The 20,929-nt window shown below is 47.4% G+C and overlaps 1 protein-coding gene across 3 annotated transcripts in view; it reads left to right on the top strand.

Moving 5' to 3' along the window:
* The first annotated feature begins 739 nt into the window (after positions 1-739).
* Positions 740-20,929, top strand: part of INPP5A (inositol polyphosphate-5-phosphatase A) — a 253,101-nt gene continuing 232,911 nt past the window's right edge. For 2 of the 3 annotated variants that reach the window (XM_067000742.1, XM_067000743.1), the window contains exon 1: positions 740-913. In XM_067000742.1, coding sequence (XP_066856843.1) covers positions 755-913 — 159 coding nt within the window. In that variant the 5' untranslated portion in view covers positions 740-754. Of the gene's footprint in view, positions 914-1,128; positions 1,651-20,929 lie in introns of those variants that run through there. The other variant, XM_067000744.1, reaches the window with a different exon arrangement.

The raw sequence follows: 20,929 nt of genomic DNA, 5'->3' as shown, positions 1-20,929 counted from the left end.
TCTTTGCCTGCTGCCGCCCTGCTTGGAAACTAGCTATTTTTTGGTCACATCTGAAACATCACTTGTGGCAAGCACGAACAGATGAGCTGGGCTGCCCTGCCTGAGAGCAGGGAGGCTCATTAATCGACCGTAGGTGCGCTTTGTCAATTACCTTGTAAAATGCCGTAATTTTGCATAAGCCATACCTGAAGGCTTATTTAGGAGATGCGTTTACTTTGGTGTTTGGAGCATGTGTTTATTTGCTGCCCGTCAGACACCCTCGCCCCTCTGGTGAGACGCAGCCAGGAGCTGAGGAGAAATAACTCTGCTTTTCTGAGGAGCAGCAACGAGCTCTTCCTTTGACAGGAGTGCGCGTTCCTGACCGCCCTGGTACCCGGCCCCGTGCCCGCCCAGCCAGCGCCACGGGCGCCCCGGCCCTGCTGCTTTCCCTCCTCACTCCCGCCGCACCGCGTGGGCCCTGTCGGATGTTCCCCGACGGCCTGCCCCGGCCTGCCCCGACGGCCTGCCCCTGCCTGCGGTCTCCTCTGGGCCGTGCGCTTGGGCGGCCGCCCGGGACCCCGGCTCGGGTTTCCTCCTTTTCCTGCCCCGCTCGGCGCCCCGTGTGAGTGCTATGGGACAGCAGCTTCCCCAGCGCTGAAGCCCGGGGAGACCCTGCCCGCGTTCCCGCAGCCCTCCAGCACGGTGTTCCCCGCGCACCGGCCGCACGCGGCGGATGCCCGCCGGAGGCAGGCGTTCTGCGCCCCCCGCGCTCCCGATGCCCGCTCTCCCCAGCAGCCGCAGCGCTGCTTGCGGCCGGCACCGCGGGGCTGCCGGGCCGGGGCCGCCCACCGGGACCCGCCGCGCCAGCTGCCGGGGTTCAGGCGGCCGCCGCGTGAGCCCCACGGGGGCCGGGACAAGCCGCGCCCCCGCGCAGGTGAGCCCGTCCCGTCCCGTCCCGTCCCGTCCCCGCGGGGCGCCGTGCCGAGCCGAGCCGCGCCGCGCCGCCTCCCGGGGGCGCCTCCGGGGGCCGGCGTTGCCCTTTTAAGAGCCGCGCGGTGCCGCTGTGACGTCGCGGGCGCCCGGCCCTAGCCCGGCCCCAGCCCCGCAGCCGGCAGCGGCGGCGGCAGCAGCGCGGTGCGCGCGGCGCCCAGCACGGCCCGGCCCGGCCCGGCCCCGCCGCCCCCAGCGCAGCGCAGCGCGGCCCGGCCCAGCGCGGCCCGGCCCGGCCCCGCCGCCCGCCCCGTCGCGGCCGCCCCGCCCCCCGCCATGCGCCGCGGCCCGGCGCCAGCCTCCGCCGGCGGGAGCCGTCCCGGCAGCAGCGCGACGGCGGCGGCGGGCGAGCGCTGAGCGCCGCGGCCCCGCAGCAGCCGCAGGGCGGCCGGCCCCCGGCGGCGCGGATGTCCGCGGGCTGCCCGCGCCGCGAGGACTCGCCGCCGCCCGCGCCCCCCGCCCGCCCGCGCCGCGCCGACGGGGCGGGCCCGGCCCGGCGCCCCGCTCCCCGCAGCGCCCCGCGCCCGCCCCCGGGCTCCCCGCAGCGCCGCCGCCGCCGCCGGGCGCGCTCCGCGCTTCCGCCCGCCCGCCGCCAGCGCCGGCGCCATGGCGGCGAAGGGGGCCGCGGCCGGCGCCGGGGTGCTCCTGGTCACGGCCAACGTCGGCTCCCTCTTTGACGACGTAAGTACCGGCGGCTCGGGGACGGGGACGGGGACGGGGACGGGACCGGGGAGGGGGCAGCGCCCGCCGCCGCGCCGCTTCCCGGCCGCCGCGCCGCGGTCCTAGCGCCCGCCGCCCCCCGCCCGCCCGGCCCGGCCCGGCCCCGCCGGCGGCAGGTGCGGGGCCCGCGGGCGGGGCGGCCCCGTCCGTCGCGGGCAGCCCGGCGGAGCCGCACGGGGACGGGCGCTGCGCCCCGGGGCCCCGGCGGAGCCGCGCGGCGCGGCCCGGGACGGGGGCTTCGCCTGCCCGGGGCACGCGTCCGGGACCGTCCCGCAGCCGCGCCGCCCGGCCCCGCGCCCCTGCGCGCAGAGCGGGGCAGAAGGGGAGAGCAGAGCAGGAGGAGCCCCGCGCCCCGCCGGGAGCGGCCTCGGGCGGCGGCGCCGGCAGCGGAGCGCCCCGTTACCGGCCCGCACGTGCCCGGCCCGCGGCGCGGGCGGCTCCGGCGGGGCCTCGGGGCCGTGCGCGGCGGTGCCCGTGCGGCGGGGGCTGCAGCCCGCGCTGCCTGCGGGCCGTGAGCCGACTGCGGCCGCCTGTGTGCTCGGATGAGGAGGGTCGCGTTAAACCGGCGCTGTGACAACGTTCGTTTGTTAATTACGGGAGCGCTTGCCCTCCTGAAATGAGAAGCGTGGAGCTGGCGCGCCGACCACCTGCGCGCGGAGCTGCGCGGTGCCGGGGGGCTGGTGCACGCCGCCGGTGTGCCGCTGCCCGCCCTGCGGAGCCCCGCGGCGCTGGCCCCGGGTGACCTCCGCCTGCTCGCCCCCGTGGCGAGGCGCCCCGAACACGCTGGTGCGCGGCGCTCCGCTCCTCTTCTCTGCGTGGCTGACGGTGATAAAATCAGCCGCTCCGGAGCGCCGTCATTTGCGAAATCCCGTGCTGTGAGACTAAATAATTTCCTGGTTGTTCCTAATTACTGGTTGCGACTCGCTAATGTTGCTGGAGAAAGGGAAGTGCATGCGTTGTTCACCGCTCGGCGTGACCAAAGGGGGGGACGCCTCTGCTCTAGCAAGTTACTGCCTCGCGCCGAGGAACACGCTTTCTGCAGCAACAAAGACGGGCTTATTTGGACGTGTTCCCCTGCAGGGTGGGGAATGGAAAGACTGCTCTGAACTTTGTTGGTGATGTTTCTGGTTTGTTGCTGTTGGAGTTGGGGCTGGCGACTGCCCAGTCAGGTTTCTGGAGCTGTGCTGATGCAGCTCAGGCATGATGCAGAAGACGGTAACGTGCTCTGTGAGTTCAGCCTTCGAGTTGCGCATGGGAGCTGTCAGTGGCTGTTTCTGCGGGCGGGGCTGTTCCGCCTCAGCTGGGGAGTGCGCGTCTCTGCTGTGACCCCAAATGATTCCAGTTACGGACGAGGACTCGCGCGTTGGTAGCTACTGGCCTAAGCTGGGCTGGAAGACCGCTTTCGGTTCCTTTAGTCCTTTTTTTCTGTTTTTGTTCTCAACTTTCAGTTGGTGATGTGTGTTTTAATTAAAACTTCCCCCATCTTTGTTCAAGCTTTATTTGCCCTCGGAGTAGTGCGATGCTGTGAGTCTTCACCATACGGGGCAGAAGCCCTAAGCAGGCCAGGCGGCTGGGTCTGAGCGTCCCGTGCTGCTTGGCTGTGCCTCCCCGTGCTCGTGGGGCTCCCGCTGGTCCCGGGCTGGGAGTCCTCTGGGACCTGCCCACAGCCTCGGGGGCACCACCGGCCGGGCTGGCCCGCATCTGCTGTGGCCGCAGCCGTGCAGTCCTCCTGGGGCTGCACCGGCTCTGGCCCGCGGCGGGGGGATCGCTCCCTCCTGGCCCGCACCAGCCCTGCGATGAGTCTGAGCCTGGTTTGTTTGAAGTAGCCTGGATGCTGCTGTGTGGCAGCAACACGGTTTGTGCTTCAGGTGTGGTTGGTTTTAAAACATCCTTGGTAAGCGGGTTCACCTGGGTGGGATAGTCTGGTGCAGATCACTGGTGTGGCTGATCAGTCTACACTTGTGCCAGGAGGAGAGAATTGCTGGTTTTTGATCTCTGCTTGCCAGAAGCAAGTTACGATAACGTGCTGGTTTGCTCCCACTATCCATCCACATCCAGGAATAGCCCATTGCAGCACTGACCTGGGAACTCGTGCATAAACATGTTAACAGCACAGAGGGACTGTGCTGGGTTGGCTTCTTTCCTCAAGTAGTTCAGCATCTCCATTAAAAATGTTAATGCAGTATTTCTTAGGTCTACAAATATTCTGCAAAGTTGGATCAACACATGCATTTCATAAATACGAATGCATTTGAGTTTTTTGGTGCATTTGTATTGACTTAAGCATTTAATGGTTGTCTTGCTGTAGAAAAAATTTCCTGGTTTTTTATAACAGTACACTCTTGCTGACAACAGGAGTTCAGATTACCTGTGGGTCAGTGCTTCTTTGAGTCAGTGTGTCTTTCCCCCCCCACCCGTTCTCTCTCTGTCCTCTCTTCCCCTTTTTATTTCCCCCTTTCCCCCCTTTTTTTCTTTTCCTTCCTTTCTTTGCTTCCTCTGGCTGCACTGGCAAGATTTCATACTGACCTTTCAACGAGCCCGGTGGCCACAAGTTGAATCTACCTGTCACTTCGCTGCTTTCACCGTGTAGGGTGTTAATTACTTCAAAGTGCCTTTTTATCTGCTATATCCTTTCTGTTCTCTTCAGTTACTTTTAAATGGCTTAATGCTGTTGTGTTTCCCTTAGGACAAAGAACTGGGAGCTGTGTGTGAGCCGATGGCTGGGGCTTGTGAGAGTTGTCAAACTGCCTGAGCTCATCTTCCCCAGAGCTGCGTGTGGGTGACTGCGCTATTTGCTACAGACGGAAAGTTGTGCGGAAAGCCTCAATGAAACGCTTTGAGCTGAAGTGCGAGGGCCTCCTGTGAGGAGACCCCGCGGGGAACTGCCGCGGGGCCCTGCCGGCCGGGCTGGGAGCGCCGCGTGCCGGGCCGCAGCACCTCAGGGGCCCTGCGGCCTCCCAGGCCGCGCTGGGCTGGGCGGTGGGTGCAGGGCACAAGCTGCAGGAGGCACGTCAGTGCCTTGTTCGGGCAGGCACCTACAACCCGCGTGCGGATGTCCCCTTCCCCGCTGCGTGTGCTGGAGAAACTCTCCTCAGCACATACTTAATTGTTGGTACAGTCATGACCTTAAATTCTGGTGTAGCAGATGAGGTTTGGTTGTTTCTGCTGGGTGGAGGCAGATGGTGATCTTTGGAACTTAATTTTTGTTGTTGTCTCAGAAGTTCTGTTACTGTTTGCTTTGTATTTAGCAGGGTGCAGCTGCAAATATTGAAGGAACACCTTAGAGTAGGAGGCTAATCAAAAAGACATGATTTGGAAGCGTGAGCACCGTTTCAGTTTTAGGTGACTAGCAATCCATGTTGTTTTAAACCTCTATGTATAGATTTTTAGGTTAAAAATTTCAAATATGCCTAGCAGACTTAGCCATTTAAGTTCCAAAACTTATGTTTGGGCTGAGAAATAGTTCATTCAAACTGGAAAATGTGAGCCCAGGTTAGGTGGGCACTTCTGAAAATGTTTCCTTCTTTCTTCATACCACTGAATGTACGTAGTTCTTTTCTAACAGGAGATAGGTGCCGTTCCTAAATTCTCAGGGCAACCCTGGGTCAGAACCTAAGCATGATAGTGAGAAGGAAAGGTAAAAGCTAAACACATCGTGTAGTTTTATTAGTTTAAAAAAATAGAAAGGTGGACTGATAGGCAAAGTCTTTTGATAATGGGGATGATACTGTTCAACTCTCTGGTTGCCCTCTCTGGAGTCAGGAGTTGGACTGAGTGATCCTTTTGGGTCCCTCCCTTCCAGCTCAGGATATTCTGTGATTCTGACTGGCTAATAGTGCTGCTATCCTTATTTCTCTGTTTATTTTATTCTTTTTGTGCAATCTGTGTTTTTTGACTGTACCAAATACTGACCTTCATGTGACAGTGTCTAGGTAGGGCAGCAAGCTTTCACATTCCCGAGTGACCTTAGCCTGCACACCTTCTGGGTGAGAGCCTCCCTCTCATACAGCAGCACACAGAGTGGGCAGGGGTGGAATCTTTTGTTCCAAGTCCCGTGTGCATTGTTATGAGTATGCTTATTGCTCTGAGTATGAACTTGGAATACCCTTTATTTCTGTTAAAACTAGAAATTTGTTGGCTGAATTTGAAGTAGAAATACTTCCCATCATCATTTTTAAAAACAGCACTTCTGACAGTTGTGATCACCGTGCAGAAGTCTGTCTTTACTGCATCTGAGATTAATTTTCCAATCATGAAACAGTGGCTGTAGTTTTATTATGATATTGGATATCTGTGGACTTAGTTGGTGTTAGGTGATAGAGATAAGGGTGGTGTTTCTCTGTTGTGTTTGGTTTTGGGTTGGGTTTTATTTTATTTTATATTATCTTTTTCCTTCCAGGAAGAACTATTTGAATTTTGTGGAACAGTTCAAATGTAACATAACACATTTTCCATCCTGCCACAGTTTCTAAGTGGGTATCAACACTAGCACATTGGAAGTGAGTTGCAAGTTAAGGCACCTTCTTTTCTTCAAATCATCTCATTTATTGATGAGAAACACTTATTCCATCCTTACTATCAGGCTCTTTTGATGTTACCTGGAATCGAAGAGAAAACTAAACAAATATGCCCAGATACAGGCAATCTTTGTGTGAGATACTGAAATGTATGGGCAGTATTTCTGCTAGATGCAGTGGGGATAACTGAGGCTTTAGGCACCTTGCAGATAAGGAGGGGTTAGTGAAAACTTAATTTCTGGCTGAGGAAGGACAAACAGGAATTGAATTCTGAAAGAAGAATGGTAAAGAGAGGAGGAGTCCCACTCAAGTTTTGTTGGTGGATTCGTGTGCTTTGGAATAAACTCATCTTTTTATGGTTCTTCCAAAGCATGCAGGTAGCCAGGCGAGGAGCCCTCGCACTGGCTGGCGTGCAAACCCTCCCCACGGCTTCCCGCGGCACCGCTGTGCGAGCCTGCATTCAGCAGCTATGGCCAGCTCCAGAGTGCTCCGTGCCGACATCCCGTGTTGTTTATTGGCTTGCTTTCTGGGATGCTGTAAAGTTGTGCTCTCAAACTGAGGACTTCCATTTTAGGAATACATACTCTTGAGTGATAACATAGAAGGCCACTGAAAAAGTCTTTTTCAGTGATCTCCCTTATAGGGACCCTAAAAAAAATCCCCTCTACCTTCGTATACTTCGTATACGAAGTACTACTACTAGTAATACGAATACTTCGTATTTTCTGGTTGTCTTGTCTTTCTGATTTTTTTGTGTGTGCATGCACCACTGATAATTTCTTAAACGTTGTTGCCTTTCTTCAGTTTGTTTGGTTTTCTATGGCAGAAATCTCAAATCAACATTTTTCTTAAGCTTAAGGACAGCAGAAACTCTATGTAGTTTTTTGGAAGTCTTTCTTGTTTTACTCAATTCTAAATGCCCTTTGCAACAGGTGAAATTTTGAGGTAGATCAGAATTCTAAAACTTCCTGAGTTATACGAAGATGATGATGGGGGGAGAAAATCTTTCTGTCGCCCTTTGCAGTGCCTGTGCATTTTAGTCTTACTATTTTTTTTAACAGCTGAGGAATCCATTGTGTCTTGAGAACAGAACTGTTGGTAACACGTTACCTGCAGGGTACAGCTGTTGGCCCAGATGTGCAGCTGAACAGAGCCGAGTGGTGGCCCAGTGTGATGATTGAAGTATGTCTGCTGAATCGCCCTCGCTTTGCATGTAACTCTTAATCTACTGCTGTGAGAAGGTGCCTTGGTTTGAAGGTGTCTCGGTTTGAAACTCCTTCACTGCCTCTTGTTTTGTTTTGCTTCTGTGGCTACAGGTGAGCTGTGGATATCTGCCTGGACAGCCAAAGTGGCTGAGGTGGTCTGATGGAGCTGCACCAGCACTGATGCCCACGCTGGTCATTGTTACAGAAAAGCTTTTTTTCCAGATGTGCAGGAATGACTTGAAACTGCTTAGATTCATGTTCTGAAAAAACAGTAGGATAGCTGGGGAGAGGGTTGTACCAGCTGGTAGCTTGTTCGTGTAGTCCGTAGGTGATAGCAATGTACAGCAGGAGTGATGCACTCGCAAGCATGTGGTTTTGACGGGGTCTGTCTTAAATCCTTTGCAGCCTCCTTGAGGAAGAGCTAAGTGTTCACAGTGAGTTACACTCTTCTCGGTGTCGTTTCCTGAGGAGCACAGCTCTGGGTGCCCTGCTCAGACGAAGGCCCGCGCTGCAGCGCGTGCTGCTGGGCTGTGCACGGCCAGCGCACCCACGCGGGAGGGTTCCTCCGGGGGTGCCTCCCCGGTGGGCTTGCACAGCGGCTGCACCGTCCCGCTGAGCCCTTCCCCTTCAGCCCCGTAACGTGTGGTAAGCTCTGGTGGCTGAGAGTGGGTTACAGGGCAGAGCAAATTCCTATTGTAGGCATAAAATAGAAGTAAAGCAGTGATACGTTAATGTGTGTACACATACGTTTTAAACTTAAAAGCTCTTTTTATAATTTGCTGAAGAAGTTTGGAGCAGTAATAATGCAGGCAACAGAGAGGGATTTTTTTTTCCTCCAAGATGGAGATGTATGTTCAAAAATAACTTTTTTCCTTTAACAAGTAATAACAGTTTTTCTTTTTAGCAGATTTTTTAGTCCTCTGAGCAAAAGGGTTTTAATTAGGAGGCTGTGAAGCCTCCCTTAAGCAGGAAATTCAGAAGATTATCTTGTAGACCATCTTTCCTCTCATCATGATCAAGTGTTATCATTAGCAGCAAGAACATATGTTTACATGAAGAATTAATAATGGCAAAGTGCATTATATGATTACAGTTTTCTGTTACTGTGGTTTTATAGCACGTGGAGTAGAGTTAGCAGTTTGTAACTTGCTGGGTTTCCACAAACTGTCAGTGTATCAGGGCGATGGCTTAAGAGGATTTAATTTCCAAAATGTTTGAATATGAAATTACAATGGGAATTGGGTACTATAGCAAGAATGCTTTATACTTGAATCTGTTAGTTCATTAGTTGTGCTAGCACTCTCATGAAAGCTTGGTTTTTTTTTTGCCCGTTTCAAAGTCCTCATCGTAAATTTTCTTGCCACAGAATTTCACTTCAAAGGTTTCACGTAGAATACAAATCAAGCCCCTCAGATCTTATGATTTTTCTAAAAGGCTGATTTGCCATTTATTTGCTTTTCCCTTTCCTGTCATTGATTTCCTCATACTGCTTGTATTTTCCACCCCCTACAAATGTATTTCCTCTTTTCATCTCAAATGCATTTCCCCCCCTTTCTTGTCCTGTGTATACTTACCTCCTTCTGAAAGCTCTCAGCTTATTCCTCATTTATTATTTAAAGTGAGGATGTCTCTGAGAAAAGCAGCCTTTTCATTTGCAATTTTACTTATGTCTCAAAATCCATCAAGAAAGCGAAGTTGATTGCACTGAATACGTTGTTTATTGCCCCGTAATATAGGAGCTGCACAGCTGCAGCAAGGATTGAATGCACATGTAGAGTGATCTAATTTATTAATGCATGTCCTCGGGGCCCCAGCAGCATCCGGATAACAAGCCTGGTAAAGGCAGAGCCAGAAAAACATACTACCAGTGAAATCACTCCGTTGTTACAAACGGTTGCACGTTTCATGTGGGACTTTATTTTTGGCTTCTAAATGCCATTTCACTGCCTTTAATGCAACAAGCATCTTGCTGCCTGTCAAAGTGGTGATTCCACAAGTTTAAACTCAAAGCGTCGTTTCTAAGAGGGTAGACCAACACGTGACTCCTCGGCATCCATGAGAGAAGAGGAAATAAAATTACTGAAATATCTGGAAAGATGGAGTGGCTCTCGGTATGTGCCCTGAGAGTTGCCTCCTCTCCTCCCTCAGCCCCAGAAGGCCAGCCTCTTTGGTCTTGGCTTTACTGTTGTCCTCTGCCCCTAAACTCTTATCTTAATTTGAGAAAAAGAAAAAAAGCAGGCAGGTCTGACTGCAAGGCCGGTCTTAATACTTTAGTCAGTGGAAGTTACCAAAATATGTCTACATTGGTGGAATTCTAACGCTATTTTCATTCTTTTGGTAGAGAATAGGAAGCGGTCACAGGAGAAAAAAAAGACAGGTCTTTCTGCCTTGGTCACTGCTTGAGCAGCCTATCTCTGAATTGATTGAACATCCTTTTTGGATTTCTGTTATTGAAGTTACAAGGAATCTTCCTCTGATTAAAGGTCTGAGGAAATATGTTATTTCATATTGTGGGAAAGGCCACCGTAAGCACAGTAATCATCAGGCTGGGGAAGAGTGATTATTAAAAGCAAAATGTTTCTTTTACTGCCTTTTTTCTAGTGGTACACAGTAGTTATTCAACGTGTTCTTTTTAGTACTGTTTGTGTTACTTGTACATCATTATTTAATGTAATATTACTATTTCATCATTTCAATTTCTAATAGGAAAAGATACTAAAATTAAAGCATTTATTGGTAGCAAGCTAAAATGATCATTGCTTTTATATATTTTGAAGTCCTATGTAATTAAGACTTTTCGTTAGTGCCTTCAAGTGATGAAACACTTGTCTTCGTTAGTCAGTTTTAATAGATAGTGTCCTATTCAAGCAGGAAATTAAGTCTAAGAAAAGTAAATAAAAAAAAAAAAGACATCACTGAAAGCTTTCTGTCATGGTATATATAGGTGGTGTAAATACTGTTTCAAATAGCTTCTAGATGGTATGACTGTTACTGATACCTAGACATTTACAAAGCTTTAGTTCAGCGTAAGGCCTGTTTTTATAATTTGAGGTGATGCTTACAGCTGAAAGATGCAGTTACAAATTCAGAGTTGCGATTGGAAGAATTTTCACTTTAAGTTGTGGCTTGTGACTGGAAGGATTTTCATTTCACATTTTGGCTTGTCTTCAGTATTTTCACCTCAGAGTAAATGGCCTTCTGGTCTTTTCTTGCACCTTGACACAAATCAGTGAAAAACTCTTGTAAGGAGAGGATTTAATAGGATACAAAGTTGTAGTGGCAGTAGAAAAGCCCCGCAAGCGGATGAAAGCATGGTTTCTAGAGAAGGAGCAGAAACATAACATGGTGGGATTTAAAAATCTGCCTCCTGTCTACAGCCGCTTCCTGAAACTGGGGCTTGGTGCTGCGACTGAGCTGGGTGAGACTTGAGACGTCTGGTGGAGGCTCCTGGCGAACCCGAGCTTCACGGCTGGGGTGCATCTAAAGAAAGGGAAGCCCTGCCTGCCCCTCACACACTCCTGTCCCCGCTTTTAAGGCCGGCCTGTCTCTTTGCAGTCGCACACTGCTTTGGCCCGTGCTGACGTGCAGACAAGGCCGCTGATGGCGGCGTTAGGAGGAGCTGCGCCCTGCTCCTGACAGCAGCGCCTGGTCCCAGCTCCCGGCCCTGACCCCCAACCCTGGCCATCTGCGGGTGCCTGGGCCCTCTGCCGTGGGGCCTGCCGCTGCCTCGACAGTCGCTCGGCAGCTCTCGGAGGCGTGTGGCAGGCTGCATGTGCCATGGGTCTTTGGGGCGTTGTGGGGTGAATGCCTCCGGGCAGGAGGCCGGCCCTCGCCCTTCCCTCTGGGAAAGGCTGGGGCCGACCCGACCTGGGTCATGGGAAGAGTCACTGGCAGCAATTGGAAAATGTGCTGGTAAAGACAATCAGGAAAAGAGCATCAGTGTGAATAAGGAGTACTGGAGGCAGCAACGGGCGGCTGTTTGGGTGTTTTCCTTTCCTGCGGTACCAAACACAACATGTTCAGCTGAGATGCAGAAACCCAAGTCATCCTGCAGAAACTTGCCTATTAAAGAGTTTAAAGAAAGAATCCAGAATTGCCTCCTGCTCTCAAAGCCTGTCTGCTGCTTGCTGTTCTACAACTCCAGAAGCATCAGCAGCATGGTATTTAGTCACTTGGAGGAGCCCATGTTTGTTCAAGCTTCAGAGAACCAGCATTAAAAAAAAGTTGGTATGTGATGTTTCGCTGATGCGCACACAGAAGCCATGCAAATCTCTTTTCAGTGGAGCAGGAGTGCAGTATACCAAATAGCACTGAAACGAGGTTCTTTGGGCTTTTCTTTGCAACACAAAATACACGGCATTAAGTGAAGCACAAGTTCAGAACCAACAGAATGCCAGACTGCAGAACTCGTCGCTGCAGGTTGTTGTGTGGGGACACTGGTAATTGACAAAATTTAGAGACGTACACAAATGTTGTAGAGAGGCTATCGTGGAATTGCCCTGAACTTGTCAGGTCCCCAAAAGAACTTAGAGAAAAGGTAAAACCCCTTGCTTCAGGGCAAAAGGCATTTTCCAGTTGTTATCAGGAGGAAGGGTGGTCGGGCTGGGGAAGCCATGGCTTGCTTTGTGCTCAGCCACAAGCATCCTGAGTGACGCCAGCGAACTTGCACCGAGATCCTCCTGGTGTGGGCCTCAAACAGCCACCTAAGGTTTTCAGGTGCTTGTGACAGGCTGTGGGCACAGTGTCTCAGTGCCCCCTTGGGAAACTGGAGGGGATGTTTCTGCTTTGCTTTAGCAGGATGCTGTGGAGGCTGCTAGGTTAAAGATGGGAAGGGGAGCAGTTCAGATGGTAAGGAACCAGGTGAGAGCGCCTCACTGGATGAGATGGTACGATGATCACCTCTTACAAGGCGCTGTGCTTGAGTCTGGCTAGCTCTGTAGGAGCAGGGTAACGGGATGATACGGCTCATGGATGAGACCCAGAGTGATGATTCTTTTCGTTCCCACTTACCCTGAGGAAGGCAGAGAAGTATCCCATGTTGATTTCAACACAGCTTGTACGGGCATGCACCACATTTTATTACTGCACAAGTTCCTGGCTAAACAAAGGGTTAGTTAATACAAGCTATATGAACCTCCTGATTAGCAAGAGGTTTCTGTGGCTTATGCAAGCTCAAATGAATGACAAAATTAGCTCTTTAAATAGACTTTAAAAAAAAAAAATGGAAGAGCTACAGGAGTAAGTGAAAGCAGGGAAGGATATGCTGTCTGTCTGCATTTTAGTGAGGTTTACAAATCCTGTTAATAGGATGTTAAGTAACGTTGCCTTTTTCTAGAAATTTCATATCTCATGGAAAGCCTTCACTAACACACCGCAGAAGGAGCGGTTGGTCACAGGCATTAGGTACCATGGGAACATGCTGCATCAAAAACTCATTTGTTGTACTGTGCGTGAGGTAGAGATGCCTCTACTTGTTCTCTCCTTGTCTTCCAGTTTCCATCGTGTTCTTGAAAAGACATTTTTATTGCCTTTGAATATATTGGCAAGCCACTGAGTATTAATGGGTTCTGAGTGACTATATGCCATGCTGTTAGGAGTCCTAGCACTGCGGAAGATGGACAGTGAGCGGTAGGCAGGCTTTGTGAGCTCTACGTAATTCTGAATTCCTTCTTTAAAGTCTTTTAAGTGAGCCTGTGGGAGGATGTTTTTAAGTTTTTGCATTTATGGTGTGGCTAACTCTCTAATTTTAGAGGCTTTACCAATCCCAGTGGGAAAAGCAAAACAACTTTTCCCATAGGAACATCTCAGAAATGTATGCTGAACTTTTTTTGGCAGTGTTTGTTTCTGTGTCAACCAAACATTTTTTAAAAAGTTGTTCAAAAATCACTTGAGAGAATTCTGTATTCATTAAGTACCATCAGCCAGCATCGAGCTATGTCTTAATTACTTCATAATTCTAGTTTAGGGAAAAAAATGCAGCTTTTTGTAGCACTAACAGGGCAGTAAAGACCTCTATATGTAATGTTGGGAATACAACTCTCACTGGTTATCGTTGCAGTGGATTTGCAAAAGCAGGGTTCTTTTTGATGAACATATTGGCTGTTTGTGTCCATAGCATCATCTTTCAAAGTGCTTTTTAAAAGTTGTTCAAAGTAAAAAAAAAAAAATCTATCTGGAATTACTGTAACACTTTTTTTACTGGAGGAAGAAATGGAAGTTGGTTGGTTTTTTTTCAGACTTTAAATCTTGCCAGATACATGAACTGGTAAAGAAATGGTTGAAGCAGTATGATATGATGAACCTGCTCACTTCCAAGAACTGGATGTGACCCAAAAGCTTCTACTGGACACCTAGAGCAAGTCTGCTTTCGTAAACTTGGCAATGCTTTTCTGGGCTGGAACAACAGACCTTATCCAAGCTTGGTTGATCGCAAGACTGTGTTGCTGATTCTCATTTGTTCTGTGGGATAACAATTTTTAGGAAAAAAGGCAGCAAAGCCTTTTTTTTTTTTTTTCAGCTAACCTTACTAAATATAAAATTATTTGTGTTTGATAACTGCTACACCTTTTACTTAATCTCAACAAAGTTCTTTAATGTAATTTTGTTCTTGATATCCTTTTCTGCGGGGCTGTTCATTTGTTGTGCCTCCGTGGCTTGGCTGGGCCCTGTATTTCCCCTGTTATGCTCTCCTAGAAAGTATGAATACTCATGCTTCAGAGAAGCTCTTATCTCCCTCCTCAGAGAACAAAACAGGTTACTGGTTCCTGTTCACCTGGAAGTGGTTACACCTAGGCTTTTTCTAAATTACCTGTGCAATCTGAGGATATCCTTCTCGACTTGCTTGCTTGCTTACTGTCTTTTAGGACGCTTTGTTTCTCAAAGAAGCTTAGGTGTCTGTTGTGCCTGGTGTTCATTCAGTGCTGGTCATAAAATCTGTTTACTGTTCTGAAAACAGTGAGAGAGTCATGTTGTTGCCTGAAATTTATCAAATTTAATATTTGTGAATATACTTCATATGTGTTTTCACAGGCGTCTACTTCAATCTTCAGCAGCTAAGGAGTAACAATACAGCTTAGTTTAAATGATTTACAAAAAAATCATTAGAGGCAATCTTGCATTCTACCCACATGATTGGCAAGTCATGGCAACTAAAAAAGTCTTTATATATTTATCATAGAACCATGAATCGTAAAATATCCTGAGTTGGAAGGGACCTACAAGGACCAACGAGTCCAAATTCTGGGTCCCCAAAGGACCACCCAAAAAATCAGACCACGTGTCTGAGAACGCCGTTTATGCTTGCTGTTAAGTCTCAAAGGAGATATGTGAATAAAAATCTAAATTTGTATGCAGTGTGTTCATTCAGTTTATAGTAGAGTAAGCAAGAGTATGGTATGAAAAATGAGGTCAGATATCTCATGAAGATTCCCTTGATAGACTTTTTTTTCTTCCCTGCTCTGCAACTTCCCCAAACCCTTGTATTCCCATAGAGAATTTTTAGATTCCTTTTATTACTATTTTTCCCTCCTTCCCTCTTGTGCTGCAAGACCCGGTGTCCCTACAGAGAGCTGTGAGGGTCGTCCTTCTCCCTACACCACACCTCTTTCCAAACCTGCAGCGACAGGAGAGCCAGCTTGGCCAGGCAGTGGTACTGCCTTTGGCTAAATGTTAACAGAGCATTCAACGCAGGCAAACATCCGGGCTCTTTAAGTCCTCTTCTCCACGAACTCTTCTTGAATCTAGTAGTAACGGTGTATTTCCATTGCTAAAGGTCGGCCTGATGTAGTTCTCAAAAGCGCACCTGACAGAGCCCACAGACTCTCTCCGGACGTTTTGCAGTGACTTAGGTCCAGGCGCTGGAGTACGTGCGCTTGAAAACAGAGGCTGTGCTGCTCTGCCGAATGCCTGGGGAGAACAGGCTGGTCGGGCAGTTCTCAGAGCCTTCTGAACGCTTCCGCATGTGCCTGGAGTGTGCTGATACTGAAGCCTCTAAGTCAGGATTTCAGCTTTGATTTGTCTTTGTTTTCTTTTCTTTTGACACTTCAGTAGTGAATAAATGTGCTTTTCTTGATTACTTCAGAACTGCTGAGGTGGTAAAAGCACCAGAGCCAGAACACAACCACAAGTGACTGAGATGGGAAGAACAGTGAACGTACAGGATTCGCTGACAGCTAATGAATATGGATTTACCCCAAAAGAAGTAGCAGCAAAGATTGAGTGATGGGAAGTGATTAGATAGCAGGACGTCTGCTTCGCTGATGTGTTTCAGTTATATCTGCTGTGGTGTTTGCAGTGTGACTGTTACTTGAAGCATGATTGCACCAGAGAAGAACTAAGAATTTGTACAAGGTGTTGTCATAGCACCAAAAAAGTATTGAAAAATGAATATTCCTATTCTATTCCATTTTTTTTTTCAGTCATCTGATAATGCAAAGCAAGGTCACTGCTGTTCGTATTTATGGTACTTCATGTGGCGTAGTTGGAGTTTACAGTCTCAAAGCTCAAAGGCAGTTTTGGTGTTTGCAGTGTCTCAAAGGAGGGAATATTACCAGAATCTTCATTAGAAAACCTCATTGTGCTTTCCCTTAATGATCAACAACTTGTAAACAAAAGCATTTTTTTTTTTATAGCTATGTGAATTCTTTGCTGTCTCATATTTGCTTCTCGAGGTTGACAAGCGTGATTTTTATCCTGAAAGCTTGGGTCCGGATGAAGTCCTGAAGCACTGGGTAACCCCACTGTGCTGTGCACCATAAATGTTGAAAAGACTGCTATGTTCTGAGCTGTATGCAATTTTTAGGTTCAGCTCCTGCAGTGGGATTAAGAAGAGGGGAATAAGGGCTGGAGCAGAGAAAAATGGTCATTGCTCCTATTCAGAATCACAGCCGTTTCACTGGGATTTTACACAAGTACAGATATCTTAATGAATATCCTGGATCAGAGATGTTTGATTTAAAAAACACTCCATGTTGTATAGTTTCATGCTTGGAAGGAATATTGTTAATGTTTCTTTTTTGTTCTAAATAAACCTTTAGTGGGTTTCCTTTTTCCGTTGATAAAAAGCTAGCTTTCCTGAAGAAACTGTAAATACTTGGAACACTTAACTATACTCTATTGCTCCTTAGAGCTTTTGTTGAAATTGGGAATTGTTAGATAGAATTATAATTACATTCACTTGAAACGTACAGATACGTTTCCTTGAATTGTATCATCCTAGCGACAACTTTATTCTGAAGCTATGAGGGAAATTCCGGTAGTCACTTTAAATTTTCACAAGGTTCAAGGGTATCATAGTTTAAAAAAAAATAATAATGAAAAAAATACAGAATTTATTTTGAGATCCCGGCAGAATTGAAGTTTGTACTTTGTCTTAACAGAATCTCCAAAACCTCTTAATCAAATCAGTGAACTCAAAAACTTTAAGGACATGGAAATCGCTGATTTTTCTCACTAAATGGATATACAAAGAAGTACAAAAATTTCTGAAGATATTTGTTGCATTTTTTGTTGTTGTTTGTTGTTGTTTATTTTTAAAGTTTCCAAGAATGTTTCTGAAACGTGACATTCATGCAAACAACTTACTAAACTATTCTGTGTCTTCTGTTTCATTTTTCAAGTTTTTCCCTGCTTAAAATGGGAATTTTCCCCCTAGTGGTATTTTTTTAAGGTAAAGAATGGGATGTTTATGATGTCAATTTAGAGATGTTCTTGAGCTTCCTGTTCTCTGATATTTCAGGACGATGTATCCTTTTTATTCACGTGCCCAAATTGATGTACGTCATTTTTAGTATAATCATATTTTCTGTAAAATAACTGGAATTGTGCAAGTATTTTTCTCTAGGATAGCAAGCAAATCCTAATGTGAAAATATAGTAGGTAGACTTAAAACACATTTGAAATCATTGGATTTCATTTAGTTCACTTTTTCATATCTATTTAAATACTGGCTAGGACTTACCACTGGAGCGAAGTGGGTGCTTTTACAAAAGAGTTTAAGAAGCCCTGAATTCAGATGGCATTCTTTAATCCATTTTGGACATGGAGTTTCTCAGGTCTCTGTGAAGAAGCTGGGGAAGCTGCATTCCTCCCAAAGTGCTTGGTTCAGTATTTAAGGGAAAATACAGTTTTGAGTACTAGGATTTATTGATAAAGGATCTCACACGTCAGCATACTCTAGGGTGATTTGCCTGGTAATTGAACGGTGGCACTTGCCTGCTTCTGGAAAGCTCACACCCTGTTTCACTTCCTTCAAAGGTGGAAGGAAGAAGCTGAATTCAAGCTGAATGAATATTTTGGGGAAAATAGGCATATGCTGTTTTGTTTTGGTGTGGTCTTTGGACTACTTTCATGAGTCTCTAACAGCTTTCTTCTGGTTACTGAACCAAGTGATCTACAGGCAAATTTGCTTCTAGCAAGTATTAAGCCACAGAGGCAATGGAAAGTCATCAAAGTTAGCTAGAGAGGGGCTGTACAGCTTGTTTCTTAAGACAATGCGTAAAACTTCTGAAACAACGCTTCAATTAGATGTTACAGACCCTTCTTTTCAGTTCAGAAAACTTTCTGTGAATTGCAGCTTTTTGTTGCCTTTCCTATTGGTGCGAGGGGTTTTGGTACCAACGGTGGAAACATGAAACAGGTGCTTTGAAAGAGATGTACAGAAATAGCCCTAAAACTGGTGCTGCTCTGTGCGTTTATATCTCATTTTTTTGTCCTTAATTACATTTTGGTAGTAAAGGGTACTGCACAGGCAGCTTTGCATACATGCTGTGACGTCCTGAACAAGTACATCAGTGAACAGGGTGATGTTGATTATCTCCAGAGTTTAGAAACATGTTTTTCTTGTAGTTTTTAAATTATTTTGAAAGGGACTGACTGCTGACAAGGAACGTTAAGCAAATGTGACATGACCAGGTGATGCTAAATCCTGCCACAGTGAACTTCCGATGTGCTACTAGAGCAATGGTACAGCTCTTCAATCCTTGTCAACCTCAGCTGGATTTGAAGGATAACTTAGATTTTGTGGCAGTGTTCTCTTGCAACAGCGCTCTTCCTTCCTGCCTCTCTTGCACCTTTTCTCTTACTTTTATTAATACCTGAACTCCAGAGATGGCTAAGATTGAAGTTGTCTTGTCAGCAGCTGTTGGGTGAATTTTTCCAAGGTTTGTTGCAAGGTCTACTAGCCATTTAGAAATCTAAAATGGAAGTAGCAACAGAACTGTATTAAGTATGGTGCTTGTGATTATTTAAGCTTGTGGCACGTGGAGAGCCTGGTGATAAGTATAGTTTGCACTACAAATGCATAGTAAATGATAGTGTCTTCTGGGAAGATGGTCTCAGTGTGGGAAAACAGAGGGTTCATAAAACCTGCCTAAAATTTACTGCCTGATACAAAACCTGGAGTATAGTAAACTGTTTACTTTGTGGAAAAAATGCAAAGCAAATGCCAACAGATGTGGCATTAACAGAGCTCATTTAAATTTCCTGTGCACCTGACAAGTAAATAATTGCCATGTGCTCAGTTAGCAGAGCTATAGGTATCTAGTCCTGCAGAGGGTCTGATTGATATATATATATGTATGTATTTTGTTGTTGTTGTAATAATAATACGGGGTTTTGCTTATGTAATATACCTGAGAATATAGGTGAATGTGAATGGCTTCAGTGAATGGCTGCACTGTCGTAAAATGTCAATAATCTGTATCAGCAGATTGTTAGCAGACAAGGTCCAGCATACTGTTGGCTTGGGATGTAAATATTAAAGATGGCAAGAACCAGTTTTTAGAAAGCCTGTACTCCTTGCAGGAGTCTGAAAAGGGCCGTTGTGGATGCTTCCAATTAGTGGCACAAAACACTGTACTATTTTTAAAGTAATTCAACAGGTCAACAGGCATACTGATAAAAAATTAAATGTATGGTTGTCTGAATTGGCCTTTATCTTGACTGCCTTATTTGTGAGAGATTTACTGATCTCTGTCTGATAAATTGCAGAGCATGAAGCCCAGGCACCAAAAAAATGACCTTCTTTAATTTAACGGTGCTTCAGATTTCAACTGGAATTTATTGCTGCATCTTGTTCATTTTCTTGCGTGTTCTCCATAAGCATTGATAGCAGCAGATGTAGCCTTAAAAACCGAAGATGTGTTACTTTTGTTCTACCTGGTCTTTATTGTTTTATTTAATTGAATGTTGTTTGAAATACGTTTGCCATCTTCAGTTGGCAAGAGCTCCATGAATCTCTAGCCACGAGAAGCACTGCTTGCCATCTGTAAACTGTGAACTGTTTTTTTCTTTTTTGTTGTTGTTGTTGTTTTTTTTTCTTAAGTTGCTGTTCTTTTTTAAACTCTGTGTAGACATTCCCCGCAATTATGGAGAAGTGACTTCATTTCTGACAGCAACCATACGATAAACTTGCTGACTTGAGCAAGTTCAGCTCAGAATGCGAGCAGCTCATTTCCCGTGAGCCAGAGCGCGCTGTGTGGAGCACTGTTTCTGCAGGAGTGGTCACTTCTGTTAGCATTAGATGCTTTCTGTCGTGGAGCGTTGGAGATGATGTGGAAATGAAAACATACGAGTTTCTGGATTTGAACCAAATAACTGCTCATTTTGCTAGTGGAACAATATTTATGACTAGCATGTCTGGAAATCAAACTTTTTTAATTTTTAAAAGAGAGTGGGTTGTTTTTAAGACAGTCTTTAAATTAAGGTTAATACTCTGCTTGTTTTTGAACCTAGCAAATAGCTAAAGAGAACAGATCCCAGGTGTGATCGCTGTTGGTTATCTTTCTTTGTTTTATGTGATTTTTATTATTTGGTATGTTGGAGCAAGCAACATGTAATCGTTTATGCTGAAGGCAGTCCTTCTTACCGGCGAGGAAGGTGAACTGTCACATCCTTTTGTTAAGCGAGTGAAAAGCTTAAAGTGCATTTAGTTTCTCAATTTGTATATTTTCATGATGCCCTGAGCCTATTCTTCAGTGTTTTAAAACTACTGAATCTCATCATTTTCTGTATGGATTTATCCGAAGATTGAGAAGGAGGAGGGAGATGTAGATTTTTCACAGTTTCTGAACTGGGGTATCTGGGGGTTTTGGTTGATAGCAAGCTGAACATGAGCCACGGTGTGCCCCGGCAGCCAGGAGGGCCAACCGTACCCCAGGGTGCATCGAGCACGGCATCGCTAGTCGGTCGAGGGGAGTGATTGTCCTGCTCTGCTCCGCGCTGGTGCGGCCTCACCTCGAGCACTGTGTGCAGTTCTGGGCACCACAGTACAAAAAGGGCGTGAAACTGTTGGAGAGTGTCCAGAGAAGGGCTACTAGGACGGTGAAAGGCCTGGAGGGGAAGACGAGTGAGGAGCGGCTGAGGGCACTGGGCCTGTTCAGCCTGGAGAAGAGGAGGCTGAGGGGAGAGCTCATCGTGGCCTACAGCTTCCTCACGAGGGGGAGTGGAGGAAGCTGTGGCTATTCTCCTTAGTGACCAGTGACAGGACCCACGGGAATGGTGTCAAGCTGAGGCAGGGGA

Source organism: Anser cygnoides, chromosome 7, assembly GCF_040182565.1.
Source record: "Anser cygnoides isolate HZ-2024a breed goose chromosome 7, Taihu_goose_T2T_genome, whole genome shotgun sequence".
Lineage (NCBI taxonomy): Eukaryota > Metazoa > Chordata > Aves > Anseriformes > Anatidae > Anser > Anser cygnoides.
The sequence above is the reverse complement of the archived record's forward strand: the minus strand, read 5'-3'. Positions and strand labels throughout refer to the sequence as shown.